General features: G+C 41.1%; 1 protein-coding gene across 27 annotated transcripts in view; it reads right to left on the bottom strand.

Annotated features, from left to right (window-relative positions):
* ank2b (ankyrin 2b, neuronal) overlaps positions 1 to 18,303 on the bottom strand; it is a 142,758-nt gene that overhangs the window by 29,220 nt on the left and 95,235 nt on the right. For 14 of the 27 annotated variants that reach the window (XM_058624383.1, XM_058624382.1, XM_058624388.1 and 11 more), the window contains 27 exons: positions 17,502 to 17,600; positions 17,251 to 17,349; positions 16,835 to 17,032; positions 15,574 to 15,672; positions 14,670 to 14,768; positions 14,287 to 14,484; positions 13,440 to 13,538; positions 13,258 to 13,356; positions 12,447 to 12,545; positions 12,246 to 12,344; positions 12,059 to 12,131; positions 11,727 to 11,783; positions 10,750 to 10,891; positions 9,631 to 9,718; positions 9,089 to 9,192; positions 8,587 to 8,625; positions 6,554 to 6,778; positions 5,037 to 5,135; positions 3,761 to 3,915; positions 3,342 to 3,553; positions 2,596 to 2,800; positions 2,420 to 2,516; positions 2,104 to 2,332; positions 1,459 to 1,584; positions 1,248 to 1,370; positions 666 to 698; positions 419 to 440 (listed from right to left, as the gene is read on the bottom strand). In XM_058624383.1, coding sequence (XP_058480366.1) covers positions 419 to 440; positions 666 to 698; positions 1,248 to 1,370; positions 1,459 to 1,584; positions 2,104 to 2,332; positions 2,420 to 2,516; positions 2,596 to 2,800; positions 3,342 to 3,553; positions 3,761 to 3,915; positions 5,037 to 5,135; positions 6,554 to 6,778; positions 8,587 to 8,625; positions 9,089 to 9,192; positions 9,631 to 9,718; positions 10,750 to 10,891; positions 11,727 to 11,783; positions 12,059 to 12,131; positions 12,246 to 12,344; positions 12,447 to 12,545; positions 13,258 to 13,356; positions 13,440 to 13,538; positions 14,287 to 14,484; positions 14,670 to 14,768; positions 15,574 to 15,672; positions 16,835 to 17,032; positions 17,251 to 17,349; positions 17,502 to 17,600 — 3,217 coding nt within the window. The remainder of the gene's footprint in view (positions 1 to 418; positions 441 to 665; positions 699 to 1,247; positions 1,371 to 1,458; positions 1,585 to 2,103; positions 2,333 to 2,419; positions 2,517 to 2,595; positions 2,801 to 3,341; positions 3,554 to 3,760; positions 3,916 to 5,036; positions 5,136 to 6,553; positions 6,779 to 8,586; positions 8,626 to 9,088; positions 9,193 to 9,630; positions 9,719 to 10,749; positions 10,892 to 11,726; positions 11,784 to 12,058; positions 12,132 to 12,245; positions 12,345 to 12,446; positions 12,546 to 13,257; positions 13,357 to 13,439; positions 13,539 to 14,286; positions 14,485 to 14,669; positions 14,769 to 15,573; positions 15,673 to 16,834; positions 17,033 to 17,250; positions 17,350 to 17,501; positions 17,601 to 18,303) is intronic. The other 13 variants (XM_058624384.1, XM_058624381.1, XM_058624385.1 and 10 more) reach the window with 8 other exon arrangements.

Genomic DNA, 18,303 nt, shown 5'->3' with positions numbered 1-18,303 from the left:
CTGCACACTAACTATGTTAGCCTGGCCATGTATCAGCCGTACAATATCAGTGCTATAGTTGCCATTCATTTAATTAACTAAAGGCCTCTTCATACTTTCCGCATTCTGCGTCCACAGAGAGTTACGCATTTCTATTTATACTAAAATGAAGGTCAACAGCGGTCTCCCACGACACACGTGTACCTCATCCAACATTGTATTCCATTATATTATCCTACGGGACCACGTGTCATCGATGCATGGTCACTCATTTTTGGGCTGTGCGTGGACTGTCTTAGACATGACTGCATTTGCATCACGTGAACTGCAGCAGACTTCAGCTGATGCGGAAACTATGAATTGGCCTCAAAGCATGCAGTATTGTTAAAGAGCTTTGGTAAAGATTATAGCAAATTTAGAAAGGATAAAATAATCTTACATTTCTCTTGTATTCTGCCGTTCTGGAGAGAAATATGGAGAAAAGATTGCAGTTAGTCTCCTAACATTAGTTGCACGTGCAAAGATAATTTACAACTACCGCCCAACATCTACAGAAGTAAACGGAACACACGGGACATGCAACACAATGTAGCTAAAATCTGACTAAATGCAAACTATATTCATTGTTGGTGGTACAATGGTGGACAGGAAAGAGAAGCAGTAAGAAAGGCGGTGGCTGCTTTTACCTCCTCTTCTTGCTCTTGGTCTGAATCGGACTCCTTTTGTGAGCAAGAAGCAGCGAGAAGCAAAGAGATGCACAGATAGAAACAACAGCAACATTAATGGGAAGGGGAAAAAAAGACAGAGGACAATGCATGGTTACCATAGCAACAAAGACAACATGTCAGTGTGATTTTTTGGGGGGGAAGTCAAAGTGGTATTTAAAGCAGATTTATTAAGCAAAGTCTAAATATCTTAAAAATGAACTTGGTCCATTTCTCTTGATCCTTTGGCATTAATACTTTTAATTCTATTATACTTATTGTCTGGTTACAGGTGATCTATCTCATATGTTGCTTGCCAGGTGTCACTCAAACTAAAGGAGGAACAATTATTATGAAGCTAAGCAACATTAGTTTCCAGACATGTAAGTATGAATCATTTCTCAGACCAGGAACATAATGCAGGTTACATGTTGCAGTAATGGAGAAATGAGAAGCAGGTGATAGTACAGAGGCTGCAGTGCAACAACAACAACAACTTTTATGTTCAAGAACGAACAAGATGAAGAGTAGTTTTTGAGAAGGACAACGGAGCAGAGTCCTCACCTTGCAATATGACGGGAGGGTGATGTTAAGGTTGCATATGGCATTCTGGGCAAGTGACCTGTAGTTTCTGGGTTCTTTCATAAAGGACAGACGGCCACACGGCTCCTGCGTGTTGTCTCTGATCTGCAACAAAACAAAAAATCAAATCAAAATGATCTGCTGCGGGCATTAAAGGCTCGCACTTGTGTCAGTGTAAAGGAATGGATCGTACTTTGATGAAGAGCGCGAGTCGGTTCTCCTTAAAGGCAAAGAAGCTGAAGAGATGATGCTGGCCACTTTTGGTGAGGGGGACGAGGTTTCCAAAGCATTCTGCATAGATAGGTTTTCCTTCCAGCACCTGAGGAAAAATTCAACAACGATCCTTTAAATATCATGGTTAAATAATAACACAATGACATAGACTAGAACCTTTAATTGTAGTTTTTAATTAGCCTATACCTTCATCACAGAAGTCGATATTCAGGGTCAATATTACTGCAATATTCAACTACAAATTCATAAAATCTCCCCTGTTGAAAGCTCCTGCCAAGCACAAGCATGATAGCAGCATGTACTGTAGTTCAAAGCTTCAAGCTGAAGGTGGCTCTCCCGATGAACTCTCAAAGAAAGCGTGTTGTTTGGCTAACAGGGCTCCAGACGAGGACAGAGGTCATATTGGTGTGGCATCTCCACGATCCAAGAGCTATCTGACTACTTAGTAACTTACATTATGTGAGCATGTGTACACACAACGGCACTATTATGGTCAGACCACTTCATGAGCTGTTGCGAAATGACAAAATGTCAATTTACATCCTATCTCATCTTAATTAATTAGTGCTTGGTGAAACCTTCGTCCCACGCGCTCCTCTCTCACCTCTACGTCTCGACTGCGCGCCACCTCGCTGAAGTTCTCCTGCTGCTCCAGGGTTTTGTCAATCCTGTCGTCAGTCATGCAGAAGCAGCGCAGGCGGGCTTCGATGGGGTCGTGGGTCTTGACGAAGATGACGAACTTGGCCATGTAGGGGACGCAAATGATCTCGCGGTACACCTGCGTGGAGAAGTTGACAGACTCCTGGACTTGTCGACAGTCAATGAGCCAAAACCTGGAAATCGGTTGGGGAGTTAGAGAGAAAGAGTTTGTATTTTCTGCTACATGTGTAATAAAAGAGGCAGAATAATTTATGTGTTACCTTGCAGACACGTTGGTGGTAAAGGAGACACAGTCGTTGATAAATGTTAAAGGAGTAGTTCCTGTTATATCCTCCCATTGGGCCGGCGTTGTTCCACCTACAAACATAAGATTGACATATAAGAACATGATTGGTTTAAGGTTTGTCTATGCATGGTGTGATGTCTCCTCTCTGACCTGTGATACTGCAGAGGAGTCGTAAAGTAGGGGTGTCTCCTCCAAAACCGTTCAGGGCTGGGTCTGAGTTGCTCTTTGGGACAGGGATGGTCATGGTGATGGGCTTGTGGAATTTCCTCCTGCGTGGCTCCAGGGTGACGATGGGACTAAAGGTGGCCTTGTTTCCCAGGATCTTTCTCACGACATCTATATTCACTGGCTGGGCCTAGAGGAGAACGTGGAAGATAATCGTCTGATCTCATGTCATGCGACGAACATGCTCTCCTGACTGAAATGTTGACGGCAGTGGTTCGTCCATTTTATTCAGCAGGAAATGCATCTCCTGAATTAAATTAAAATAAATTTGATTTCCCAATTCCCTTGGTTTATAGTAGACCTGTTGCCAAGGAGATTACTGTTGGATAGCATCCCAGACACACAGGTCTGAAGCTGGAAATTGACTTTCAGCTCTAGCAATATTGACAGTCAGATCATTAAAGACGGCGTTAGACTTTTAAATCACCAAAATAACTGATATTTCTTATAGTAGGTTGGAAGTTCCCAGCAAATATTTGGTGATATCACAAAGACATTTTATGCAGATGATCCCCAGAAGAGGAATCCTTTTCAATGCAATGCTTTTCTGACTGTCTATCTAGCATGATCCTAGCTTCAGGCGTCTGTTGTGTATCACCCTAAAGAAGACCATCTTTAATGCTCAAAATCGAAAGAAAACTCAAACTCGAAAAACACAATATGTCAATTACCTGCAGCCCAACCCTGATTCTCTTGGTGAGGGCTCCCTCGGGAAACACTGCCTGCACTTGAGGCACAACTGTGCTGCTCAGGATGCCTCCCTCGGGGCCGATCAAATTACTGTCCTGCTTGACGCGCGACACCACCGCAAAGTATTGTGGGAAGTCTCGGGTGATGATGCGGCAAATGCGCTTCCTCTCCAGCTCCTCCGGTGTGTCCAACTCTGGAGGACGGAAGGGAAAAAGATGGCGAACTGCATATTTAAGACCAGTGTAAAATAGACATTTAATAAGAACAATCATAGAGAGTCTAAAAATATAAATTTTTTAACTCTTTCTTAAGAGAATCAGCAGACTCAAGACAGCGTAAAGGCGAGGGAAGTGCAGGTGAATCACGTCTACTATAGTATATACAGCAGTTAGAGACTGACCCTCATCCATGCCATTGAGTATCTGGTTGAGTTCCTCCTGTGTGTGTTCACAGTGATGCTCCTTCCAGCTCTCTCCTGTCTCGCTCCTCAGGATCACCAGTTCCCTCTCTTTGCCCCTCAGGGCAGCAAAGTGCGGGATCTCCACGATCACAGGGCTGGAGGAGGAGGAGGAAGAGGAGGACAGGACACGCACATATGTGAGCCAGTGCACAAAAAAGACAACACAGTGCACATGTGTGTGTGTATTATTAAGTGTTGTGTAATTAACAGGGTTTTGAAACCTCTTTAAACATGTAATTTATGTGGATTTGGTGACCGTAATCCATTGATGACTCGTGGGATATTAATAAGTGAAACAGTAGTTAAGTAGGAGAATTACTGTGACAAGTAACAGAGAAGATACTTGGATTTGTGATTGCATAGGAGCGTATACATGTGTTGGTGAATGTGAGGGGCATTTTAATGTGTTCTTTCTAACATTTTGCCAATTCTAATGTCTGCCTGAGCCATTTATCTAAATAAATGTTATCGTGTAGTGTCAATTTAATACATACCTGTTGTATTTAAAGCACGACAAACAAGCTACAACACATGTCTATTGGAAACATGCTACACTATACTTCAACATGGGACAAAGACAGCTATCGAAGCAGACCAGCTGATCGTTTCATGTGATGTTTACATGGTTGTTTAGCCATACAGTACCAAAAAAAGGAAAATTGTGCTTCCCAACCTCAGTTTCCCCTGAGTCGAGAAATATCGCAACTAGTATTTGCCAGCTCGCTCTGCACTTTGGTTTTAATACATAAAACTTGATACTAAATAAGGGAAAACTTGGGGTAAAGCCACAACTAATTTGGCCAAATTCAGAATTTATACATATTTAATACATTTTTGGAAATGTGTCTTTTGGTCAAGATGCCAATTACGTGATTCAAAGTCAAAAACAGAAATTGACTTTGTTACCCATATAGGCCACACAACCACTTAAATTCCACATGAATATTAAGACACAAAGATACATCTATTAAAAAACAAAACTGCATTGAAATAATAAAGAAATGGAGAAGGCGAAGCAAGAAACTGGAGCAAAAATAATGTCACAGCGACGTGATGTCTACAGTGAGACGGATAAAACAGGGTGCAAGACAAATGATCACAAGCATGACGACACAATACGCACAAAAACAATATCAGGTGGAAGCACTGAGACCAGCATCCATGGATTGTTTCATATGCAAAAACCATTGATGTTTTCTTTTTTTTTCGACCCTACCCAAGGAATTTTGTCCCCGGCGGGCCGAGCTGGAGGATTCTGCTAACCAGACTCTCCCCCTCATTAAGAGGTGGAGGGGCAGTGGGGAGGTGGAGTTTACTGTGGGATCGACCACACGTCCATACGCAGCAGTGAGGAAGGAAAGAGTACACACAGTGTGTTGGTCGGGTGTAAAATACAAAATCTGGGGGACAAATGTGCATTACTTGACGTACGGAGGCCCAAAAGAGCTCAAAATTGTATTAAAAGTGAATACATTACAAGAGAAATAAATGGGAAAACATCTGTTGAATTAAAAAAACTTTGAAAGTGAGTAGGTGGCTTCTTTATTCAGCCAATTATTAATTTAATTTGAACACACTAGGTCTCTACAGCTGTTGAAGTAAAGAAAGGTAATTTCCACAGCTGCAAATACACAGCAGGTGAAGTGTTTCTACTTCTAACAACCATCTTTAGGTGGATAACTGACATTTTTCATCTTTACTAGAGTTTCTGGACTGAAGAGCAACATAAATGTACTGTATATCAGTATTTATGGTCGGGGGGGGAACCTCAGGGGGAATATAATGTAAGTCATAAATGTGGGTTGAAACTTTTTATGCTCTACAGTCTCCATTATTGCAAGAGGCAACATATCAAACCAATCATGGTGCAATACAGCAGAGGCGGAATTCATAAGAAAGGCTTTTTGCATTACAGGTTAGGGATAAGGCTGAGAAGAGTTAGACTGCAGCTGTCGTGAAAGGAAACAGAACATGCTGAAGAGCAAAGATTGACCGTTCCCTGGCACTGGGAGAAAAGCAGGAGCAGATACAGAAACAGTTTTAGTAAGGCAGACGCAAGGGGAAATTAATCTGAAAGAAAAAAAAAAGGGGGCTGCAAGTTGTAAGCTTCTTATTAAAAACAGTACAGCTCAGCCAACAGCCTGCAGATACAGGTAAAACCTCTTTCTGTCTGAAGAGGATATTTTACTGACACATAGTCAGTGCTGACTGCATAAGACTGCAATTTCTAAAGAATATGTTCACTAGTTTATCCCGCTTTGCCAACTGGAAACTGAAGTTTGCAATTCACTCTCTCTTCCACACCAAAGTCCATAGAAAAAGCTTTTTTAGCTCTAGTGGACATCTAGTCTTGTGGTCTATTGCTGACTCATTTGGTGAGTTTGTGTCACTTAGGTAAACCTGAAAGAACAATTTACAAAGCTACAAAATAACACATTATAACTTCGCAAATGAAGCAGCACTGAATCAAAAACTCCTTTGTGCTGTGATGTCAAATCACAGAATTTCTCTATGGACTTTGGTGTGGGAGAGCGAGCTGTATCCAAAGCAACACAAACCTAATTTTTCCTGTTGGACAAGGCTGAACATTGAGGTAAAGCAGTGAATATATACTTATTATAGTTAATATGACACTACATATTGGATATTCCATATTTATAAGCTTCTGATATGAGTTTATTTCATCCTTCATCAAGATGACAGAATGAATGAATGCTTTTCATGTAGCCTTACCCAAGGAACTGGGCTCCTGACGGCCCCACCTCGATGAGCCTGCTGGCCAGGCCCTCGCCCTCCACCATCGGGGGCATGGTCGCCAAACGGTGCCTCTTCACCAGGCGACACGTCACCCGCGTGGGCGCGCTGCAGTTCTTGGGCGGAATGATGATGCGCAGGCCGTGTTGTCGGCAACCGCGCATGGCTCCGCCCCTGGCATCCACCATGAAGCTGACCAGGAAGCTGCAGTGGAACAGGGAGTTTTCCCAAACACAATTAGAGACACATATCACTACAGTATGTGCATTAAGTGTTGAGAATAAAGACACCAAAGATACATGGATTGTATTACCAAATGCTCACAGTGATCATATTTCTTTTTAATAATAAGTTTGTAAAAAAAAAAAGACATATACACATACAGCTGATGTGAATGTCTTGTGTTTAAACCAGGTGGAGATTGACAGCTAATTTTTAGTTCTGGAAACAACAACTGACAAATCAATCTTCATGTAAAGATACAGTTTTTCACCACGGACAGTTTGAATGCATCAGAAAATGGCAGTGGAATGTGTATTTTGTTGTCAGCTGCTCCTTCTAGGATCAAAATATGCTGTCAGACTCAATGTTTGAATGTACATTTTGATTATTTATCATTCATTAATTGAGAAAATGTACTATGTAATAATGCTGAATGGCCCACATTAAGCCAGCCACAGCTAGTCAGATCATCTCGAATGCAACGATTAAACCTGGCAATATAAAGTAACTTTTGTGGCTTCTAAATATTTTGGTGTCTGTCTCTTCAACACAAAATGAACAAGAACAGCAACAGGACCGCAAACCTCATCAAAGTGCACAACAATATTTCACTTCATAGCTTCAGACTCCTTCACGTCACCCCACATGCAAAGTGGCAAATACAATAAACATGGATCACACGTCTGTATGAGGGAATGGGGTGGAGGTGTGTGAGAGTGATGAGTATAATACCTCACCCAAGTTTGATATGATTGACAAACACAGTAATGATTAAAACACTTAGAATTGACAAAAAAAACAAACACTTGTTAATGAATTCAGGAACACAAACTAAAAAACTGTTAGGGAGACAAAGACTGTTGTCTTCTTCTGCTGCTGAGTCTGTCATTATGTCCGTGTTTTGGGCAATGTACTGTACTGAATCTGGTTGAACACCTGAGTACACTGGTACTTTGGCATAGGTGTATATGTTAACGTACAACACATACAATTCACAAAACACTGTGTGATATTAAAGGTGCTATATATAAGTTTTTTGCTCAGCTGTTGTACATGAAGTGGGCGGTGCTGACAGTCGCTAATTGTCAAGAGCTTCTGCCTTTGTTATGCTAGGCTACGCTCTCAGCAGACTGTGCACAGGGTGGGAGCTAGCTGGTTAGCATGCTAACTTCAGTGGTAGCAAAGTACTAATAAAAATTAAAGACGTTTACACTAGTTCGTCCACCACTATTGACTAATAATTGTATCTTGGTGAGAAAAGGAATAACGCTTAATGAAGAACTAGCTTATGATTGTGCTAATGTTGGCTATTTAGCAAAAAACTCACATATAGCCCTTTTTAAAGGGTATCACCAACTTTTACCACCTCCTGACATCAAGTGTGTGGGATTTATTGGAAGAAGTAAACATTTAATTATGTGTTAATTGCTATATAATCACTTAAAATTACATTTGCCTGATTTCCATTAGCTCAGAATGAGACGTTTTAGTCAACATCTGGCTCTGGAGACATCTTAAGGACTACTTTTGGAAAAAACACAAGTGTAGGGACATAAGATGGATATGCTGTTGGCTGCAATAAGCAAGTTCTCCACTAGATGCCACTAAATCCCACACACTGGGTCTTTAAATTTGAAAATAAAATACAATGAGGCAGTGTTATTAAGGACAACAACAAACACACACACACACACAAACACCTCTCCACCAGGAGAGCACACTGTGGAGGAAGAGGAAGAGATTGATGAGGATGGGGAGGAGTGTGATGTAACCAAGGTGCAGACGGTCACCTGCTGTGGTCTCCATGATCAGGGCACGGAGAGGAATGGCTAAAATAACCACATCAGAAGGAAAGGAATCAAAAGGTCAACCAGCAAGCAAGTGAGAGAAGGAAGAGAACACACAGCAACGTAAGCCTAACTCCAGCGAGCAGTTGACAGACCACATGCCAAATAAGAGAGTAAAGAAGAGGAAAATGAAAGAGAAATAAAGAGAAGAAAAAGGCAGTAATGTGAACTGTACATACATTTTTATACTTAATTTATTGAGAACATACGGTATGGTGCTTCCTTCAGTTATTAAAAATGATACCACCACAACCTAGCATATTGTTTGTTTATTAAGTGTTACGCTTAATACATATTCATGAATTTAAGAGGTTTGATTTTACAAATCCACATCATCCCGCACACGTCATTCTCCGGTCACATATTTCAAAATAATATAAGTGTGTAGAATGTTAATTATTCAGTTTTCTGACATTGTCTTTCACATGTTTTTCTCTGTACTCACCCAGAGTGAATTGGGCTGGACGACAGAGCCACATTGTCCAGATTCTCAGTTCCCCAGCTCAGTCTGTACGACTCCCGCTCATTCTCCCTGCTCAGTGATGAAACCTAGAATCCAAAATTAAAAAAAAAAAAAAACCCATAAACTATTAATGTAGGAATAATAAGCAAGGGTAATGACCTCATCATTTAGTTTCTCAGTCATTTTGCTGAAGTCATTGGACCTGCTATGCAGTTAAAGCAATTGTACACTTACACAAACACAATTATAGGTAACATATTACATTTTGTCAATAAACCCTTAAATGTTATGCAGTGGAACTTTAAACAAAAATAAAATGGTTTAGGTATTACAAAATTGTGTTCTCTTAGCACTGAATGCTGATGAGCAATTTTAATATAATATAAAACAAAAAAAATTGGTATTGTAGTTAAAGTGATGAGAACTGATAACTTAAAAGTATAAAGTATGACGTTTTACAGCACTTGAATAAAAACCATCATTGCTACAAACAGTATTATTTTCACGTGACTCTGACACTGTACCTGGTGGCTGGTGAGCATCTCCTCCATCATGCCTTCGTGTTTGGGTGAGTAGTAGCTGTGGTGGGTGGGCGTGAACGACCTGTCCGAACTGCAGCAGAGATCAAAGAGAGAAAGAGGTAAAAGATCAGGAGAAACCAAAGCTTTTTGAACCACTCAATCAATACGAAGGAAATTGTACCTGCTGGCCAACATTCAACATAGCATTTGCATGGAAAAATAAAATGGCAATGTGTCATGAAACATCAAGGCACTGTTATGTATGTTTAATAATAAAGGTTTTAGGTGCATCTAAATACATAAATAATATATTTGTGTTATGATGCACACTTGACATGAGTGATTGCTCATTAAGGACTCAAGAACTGTTCAAAAATTCCAAATGCTGACGCTAATTACCATGAATTTGAAATCAGAAAATGCCTAATTGAAAGTGTAAATAAATCTTGGAAAGGCCTTTCCATATTTTCTTTGTCTGTGAACTTTGACATTCTGGTTCCCTTTATACTAAAATGAGGGTCTGCACTGGTCTGGGTTCTTTTTATCTCTTTTTATCTAGAGTGTTAACCAGTGTTTATCCTTTCATCTCACTGCTTTCTTCCTTTCTGTGTATTTTATTATCTATGTAAAAGCACTTTGTAAATTGCTGTTTTTAAAGGTGCTATACAAATAAAGCTTTACTTACTTACTTACTTACATGTGTACCTGATCCTACACTCTATTCAATTTTAGTATATTGTACAGCCTGAAAGGTCAATGAGTACAGTCTGCGCTGTAACTTAGCAGATTTACATATGTGGGAAAATATGAATCAGCCTTTAAAACTGGTTACTACAGTAGTGCTGGAGATTTACTAGGCCTCAGACACGGCCAGCGACAGCACATACCTCTTCATTCGACTATGGAGGCATGACAAGGAAGACCGACGATGAAGTATGAGCAGGAGAGGTGGCATAGCACACAAACACATACACAAATACACACAGTGAGTTGTTGAGTTCATAGGAAAAGTGTACACAGTGATCCATGAATCAGTAATTGGACAGGACTGTAACCAAACAGACACATAACCTATTGATTACTACACAAAATAGGATAGCGTGCGCCGGTGTTTGATCGCACCTGTCAGTGCGTCCGGCCTCCAGGCTGAAGCGGAGGTAGTTCATGCCGTCCAGATACTGTCCGGGCAGCGAGTCGTCTCCCAGCTCCCTGAGATCCTCGGCTCTGAGATACTCGCCTCCGTCGCCCGTCATCGTGTCGTCACCTGGAGAGAACGGGTAGACAAAAGTGTTAGATGAAACACAAAGAAGAGGAGACACGGGGGCCGGATTATTTGGTTAACCACTAATATAAAACAGGCAACATACATGTTAGGAAATGTGGAAAAGAGTGCAAAAAAGTTCATTCTTAAACACTGAGAACACTTTGGAAAACTCAACTCACATTTCTGGGTAAGAAAAATCTAAGTAAGATTGAATGGCATGCCCGGAAAAGCAGGAGGGTCTTTCACCAGTACAACTAAGGGATTCTATTCTATCCATGTTTCCTGTCCGTAGAGAGTTGTATACGTGTTATAGTCGCTCGTACAAGCTCCAAGGTTCCTTTTCATTGTAAACTGAGAGTCCATGTTGGTTTGGCTTTTCATGTATATCTGATACCAGGTTCCATTCTATTCAAAACACACTGTCCCAGCTGGAGTTTAGGAGTCCGAGAAAACCAGACCATTGCAAACACATGGTCACAAGACCGTCCAAAGTACTTGCAACACTAAAATAAATATCATTATCAGAATACTTGATGCCATGTAACCTTGTCACGGCATTTTCTATCGAGAAATTCACAAAAATATCTGAAAAATCGTCCATATAACAATGTTAAAGTAGGTTAAAACAACTTTACAACACTTTAAAGTTGAATCCCGCCAAGCTTCATAGAAATCTGTGTGATCGTGTTAAAAACCATACCAACAAAATCTAACTAAAAACACAACTGACTTTGTAAAAGTATACAGTTAGTATTTTTTGCATCTGCAAAAACAGCATTTTTTTTGGGTTAAATCACCACAACAACTCCTCACACAAAGCGACCGTGCTGAATACCTTCCACATCCATGGAGTCGTCTGACATAACATCGTCATCATCGATGGGTCTTAGTGCTGAGGGTGGACGGCACAGTCACTTACTACCTCCTCCATTTAACCTCACACTGTATTTGGTTTTCATTCACTTCTGAAACTTTACTTGTGTTAGGGAGCTTATAGGCCTAACATTGAAATGGCTTGAGGATATGAGACATTTTAAATTTAAACGTTACATACTGCAGCTTTAAATACACACTCATTTATTTTGGGCTCTACCTTCTGCTTATTCTCCACATTCAGCTGGTTATCTTTAAATATTTGCATCTCCTACTGGTCACAGCACGACTTACCCTCTTCATCGGAGACATCCAGCACTTCAGTCATGGTCTCCGGCACGTTCAGCTTGTGTTTCTCTGTCACCGTCTGGCAGCAGTGAACGGGAAACGGGGATTCATTAGGCCTTTCATTGATCCACTCTCAAAAATGTGCTTTTCTGTCCATCGGACGGATGTTTTTGGAAGTTTGTTTGGCACGTACCGTTGTGGTGGTGATGATCTCCTCTGTGACGACCCTCAGTGTGTCCACCACAGAGATGTAGCCCAGCCGCCGAGCGATACCCAGAGCAGTGTTACCATTCTAAATCATAGGAACGGGAGAGGAAAAAAAAAGGATGAGACGCTACAGTCTGTGTGTACTGTACGTGTGCTTGTGTTCTTGGGCGGATGAGAGTAGACACACCATAGTGACGGCGTTGGGCTTGGCGCCGTATTGCAGCAGAATGTTGATGATGTGTGTGTTGCCTTGCTGCGCTGCCTGGTGAAGGGGCGTGTATCCATTCTGAGACAGAAAGAAACAACAATTGTTACAGAGACAGGTGTCTCCGGGATCATCTAGCACAAACTGCCTGCTGCTGCTGCCGCGTCCTCGCCACATGCCACTCACTGCCGAAGCAGGGGAGCCTGGGAGGGCAGGAAGGGGGAGGAGAAGCCAATCTGCCCCACCTGTAGGCTCAAAGCAGCCCCGCCTCCTCTCCCCCCTCAGCCACAAACAGCCGGCGTCCACTACGGCTCACTCATGACCACCGTAAACACTCACTACTTGGATATGATGTCAAGCAAATATGGAAAGCATACTAGGACAAAACTAAGAAAAACTCAAAGCTGTAACTGAGCTAGGTAAATAACACAACATATCCATACTTTGATTTTATAGAGTATTTTTTTGTAATTTTAGTTGGCTCTCACTTTCACAAAAGACAGGCATTAGCTATAAATATTGACATCAATAAGAGTCTTTTCCTTTAATCTTTTTACCTTTTTCAAAACTTCTAGTCTTCCTAAACCTTTCATTTCATTTAAGCTCTTTTTTTGGGGTTAGGGTTTTAAATGCTCCTGTGCCCTGCATGATATAGGCAAAAACATTTTTTACATTAACATTTCATTAGATTGTTAATAACCCATATTGAATCTAGAATATTGATATTTAATAATTTATGCCACATATGAAGCTGCTAATCTGAATGCTCCTGTACAACCCCGAGCTTCAGTACCTTGGTCTTGGCGTTGACATTGGCTTCATTCTGAAGGAGGAAGCTGACCATCTTTGCGTTGCCATAGTGACACGCTACAATCAGTGGAGTGTATCCCAACTGCAAATAAAAATAGCAAGCAATCAATCACAAGTGACACAAAATACAAGCAAAATAGAACAGAATAATATAAGTGTGCATACTTTGGTCTGCTGGTCGAGGTTGGCTCCGTTTTTGGAGAGGATCTCAGCAACAGCCACTTTGTCTTCCTGTGCTGCCAGATGGAGAGCAGTCAGGCCGCTCTGCATGACACACACACACACACACACACACACACACACACACAGTTATTATATTAACAACACAACATATTTTGTAAATTTATGGGATGTGATGTGTCACGGATGAAATGACCATGTTCTTTCATTAAGAAGTGTAATAAGTCCATTATTTGTCATATTAGTGGTTGTAAATTTAAATTACATGCTCAAAAAAAACACATTCATTTAGCTTTAAATAGGTAAAGAGCAGATGATTTGTATCTCCATTAGGGCTGAACAATTTTGAAGAATTATCTAATTTGAGATTATTTTGGATGAAATTGTGATTGTGCTATCAGAGAGAATGGTCATTTTTACAGCACAATTCTCATTTTCATTTGAAAAACATATCAAATGATTGCTGTGTGACGTTTTCAGCGATCTTTACAATATAATGTGTATACTGTTTAGCCCTATTTCCAATAGACGGATTTTTCTCATCCCTCTAAGGCATTTAAGTTCTCTTCCAAAAAGAGGAAAGAAGGTGGACACTGTTTGTTACAATCTCGACACTGATTGACTTTCGTGATGTTGCATCGTGATATTTTTTCTCCAAGATGACAGATGTGAAATCAACCAAATAAACGGAAACTACACAACTTTTGTATCTTAGCAAAATTGGACAGGTTTGGTATGTTATTTCTATGCTTAAAATACTTTGCATTGGGTGTTTATGGACCATTTCGGTTACTTTCTATCGACCGAACCGAGACCCTGGTCTCTACAGTACCTTGTTGGGCACGTTGACCTGAGCTCCCTTGGCCACGAGCAGCGCGGCCATGTCGGCGTGACCCTCCTGCGAGGCCAGATGGAGTGGGGTGACGCCCTGCTTGGTCAGGATGTTGGTCTCGGCGCCGTACTGCAGCAGAACCGTGGCGATTTCCATCTGGTTCTTCTTGGCCGCGATGTGCAGAGGAGTGTAGCCGTTCTGATCGACGAGGACGATAAGAGAAAGAAAATGGAGTTCACTTTCAGGTTTTTCATGTTTGCGTGTCTTGTTTAATTCAAAACAGCAGAGACAGCCAAAAAAAAAAGGAAACATCTCCACATATTAGAAGCTTCTACGTCCAGGCACCAGCTTCTCCATCAGCACCAGTTTCTGTGGTCTCTCACCTTGGCCATAGTGTGGGGCGAAGCTCCTTTATCCAAAAGCAGAAGCGCCACCTTCTGGTTATCGTAATGCGCTGCAACGTGGAGTGGGGTGAGGCCGTTCTGTGAGTGACGGACGGTGAGCGCACGAGAATTAAAGAGCAGCTAATGCAGTATGAAGTCAGTCAGTAACACCACACACACACAAACATACAGAGTTAAATAATATTAACTGGGATAAAACTACACGTTAAGGTGAATTAATGTTATATTAGACAACAAAAGCAGGAAGATTCACTGGGCTGGTTCTTAACATGACATTAGGAGGAAACATATAAAGAAGAAAACAATATAATCTTGACATACAGAAGCTTATGTTGTCTTTTTTTTTTAATCCTGGAATGAATTAATCCAACAACAAGGGACTGATTTTAATTTTTATTTCATTCAAACTAGGCTTACCGGGACTCTTGTAGGCAATTTAACCTCAATACAGAAACACAGCAACACAGCATTTCAATGAATACACTCTTTATATTTTGCACTACATGCACTGAGGGGTTCACATTCAGATGAAACATCTTTTGTGTGTAAAAATTAAGACACTTGACATTTTTTAGCATATTCACATGTGGTATATCTGGAAAATCATCTTAATCTTCTCTATTCATTTGACTTAACGCAGGGACTCGACTTGACTTGTTTGATTCTTGAAAGAAAGACTTCAGACTTGCTTGTGACTTGTATTGTGAGTAAACCGCAATGCTATCCCAATTTTAGCACTCAGGTTCCCATTGCTTAGTAATTATAGATGTTACTAACACGTTTTTGAGATGTTGCCTCTGAAAAGTCCCTTTAACATCTCTTAACGCTACAAAAATCTCAGATTCCACACTAAGAATAGTGATATAATATAACAGTCGCTTACCTTTCCAGCAGAATCAGGTAAAGCGCGGCGCTGGAGCAGAAGTTTGGTCACATCCAGGCTTCCGTACTTTGAGGCCACATGCAGGGGAGTGAAACCTTTCTGTGGAGAGAAAAGGACACAGAGAGAGGAGAGTCAGAGGGTTTCTATAAATAGAAATAAACAAAAAAATAACCAGAAGTCATGAAGGACACACTTGTGGGACTATATGTTCTCAAAGCAAACATCAAGTCCACATGCTCCAATTGTTTTATTTGCACCAGCAGAGGGGGCACTTTAACTGTTTTTCAAAAACTGAAACCACATGACCAGTGTGTTGTGGCTCAGCCCTGCCCATGGACGAGCAGCTCTTTGTTTATCCTGCTGGATTATAACTGATGAAACGTGTGTTCAGACGAAACAATAAAAGACAAAAAGATGAAGGGGAGGGAAGGGTGAATGCTGTCATGGACATGTTTCTAAGAATGGAGACTTCACACACGTATAACAACTTCCACTGGTTTGGTTTCTATAGCAACAGCCACACCCTTCCTCCCCAGAGGGAGTAACCGGGGAGAGAGACATCCTGACAATGTGGGGGACAGAAGCACTGGACCCTAATGAACACTCAGTGCACTCTGTATGAATTAATTCAAAGACTAATCTGTACTGGACTGCGCAGCCGTTGCTGGTAAACACCTCCTCAGTGATGACAATTTAGAGGAAAAGCTGCCGCTTCAGTGCTTCATCTGTCATTTATGAAATCTGGGTCAAACAGACAAAGACCTGCAGATATAATCATATTTAGACACATCACCTCCCTTGCTTCTTCTATGTCACGCCGGATTTGCACATGTTATACATATTTATCATACGCTGCTCTTGTCTTTTTTGTTGTGTATTGTTTTGGTAACTGAAGTTATCATCTACTCTCCCACACCAAAGCCCCTAGAGAAAATAAGCATTTTTAGCTCACATGGATACAGCAGCTGCTGGTCTGCTGCTGCCTCATTTAGTTAAGTTTGTGTCATTTAGAGAAATCCAAACAAGGGATTTAAAACATAGAAGTCACAAAATAACACATTTTAACTGAATAATGGAGGCAGCAGTGGATCAACAACTCTCGTGTGCTATGATGTAAAATCGCTTATTTTCTCTATGGACTTTGGTGTGAGAAAGTCACTGAACACAAACTTCAGCTTTCCCGTTGGAAAAGACTGAACCGTATTCTGAAGATACTTGAGGCTAGCAGCCATGTTTTCACTGCTGGGTTTTTAGCGTTCACCTTGGTGGCCATTGAGTGTGACGCTCCAGCCTCCAGCAGCACAGAGGCCGTCTCCACCTGCCCCTCCCTGGCCGAGATGTGGAGCGGAGTGTAGCCGTTGGTTGTGGCAGCATCAGGATGGGCCATGTGCTGCAGCAGCAGCTGGACAATCTCTGTTTTACCCAGGCGGGATGCAATATGGAGGGGAGTCTGGTCCTCCTACGCACAACAGGGTGGAAACACAATGAAGTCTTTATATGAAAGTAGTAGCAACATATTCGTCATAGTTGAAAAGTGCTAAAGCATAAAAGGTCCCTGTTGTGTGTCTGTAGTGAGGCTGCAACTAATGATGATTAATCTGTCGACTATCGTCTCGACAATTAAGTTGTTTGGTGCATAAAATGTCGACAAAATATTGTGTAGAGAAAAATTCTGACCCGAGCTCTGGCGTCCACGATCGCTCCATTCCTGAGCAAACATCGAACCACCTCCACCTGACCCGCTCTGGCTGCCATGTGCAATGCTGTTTCCCCACGCTGTACACAAAACAACAGTGGGTCAGCAACAGAAATGTGCACATAACATCACTTTAATAGTATCTTCAATAGTATATTTGATATCCGCTGCAATTAATCACTGTACTGTGTCATTTCCCTGCAGTCACAGCTGCTTATTTCTCATAACTCACAATGTTGCTGACGTCAGGCGAGGCTCCGTTCTGCAGCAGCAGCAGGACGATGTTCAGGTGACCCATGAAGGCTGCTACGTGGATGGGAGTCAAACCAGACTGGACAGGGGAAGGTAAAAAGACGAAGGGACACAGGATAAAGTATCAGCCACTTCTGACGCTCAGGCAGAGCTCATTGAAACTGCTGTCAGTTAATTAGCTCATAACCTTCTTATATTAAATCTAGAAGAAACGCTTAAAGACAACATGTTTATGAGGTAACATCTTGGATATATTCATTTATATAATAATAATACCATTTTATATAACCTACTTAGATAAATCCTTGGATTTTCACACTGGAAAATTAGTTTTTAAACACTATGCAACTAACTCAAACCACCTGTGGTTGTTAAAGAGACACTGTACTGTAAATCACTTAAGAAATAAAATAAATGTCAATCAGCAATAAAATTTACATTTGGTTGCAACCAGGCATTTTGCCGCTGAACCCTAAGTGAGTTTAAGTTAACATTTGCAACGTTAATGTTAGCAAACTAACATAAAACTTCTTCACTGGACACCACAGTAGCTAAAATTAAAGACTCACTTTAGCCCTGAATGCTAATATTAGCATTAGGTTATCTTTTGCTAACCTTAAACAACCTCTCGCCAAAAAACTCTTTGCCGAGTCCAAATTAAGGTAAAATGTACAGGTTAGGTGAATGCTGTTTTAACCCTCAGGCTTCAGTTTGATTTACTGCCCTCTAAAGTTATTAAGGACAAAAATGTCCACTTCCAAACATTACAGATGAACATTTTT

This window comes from Solea solea, chromosome 3 (genome assembly GCF_958295425.1).
Source record: "Solea solea chromosome 3, fSolSol10.1, whole genome shotgun sequence".
Taxonomy (NCBI): domain Eukaryota; kingdom Metazoa; phylum Chordata; class Actinopteri; order Pleuronectiformes; family Soleidae; genus Solea; species Solea solea.
The sequence above is the reverse complement of the archived record's forward strand: the minus strand, read 5'-3'. Positions and strand labels throughout refer to the sequence as shown.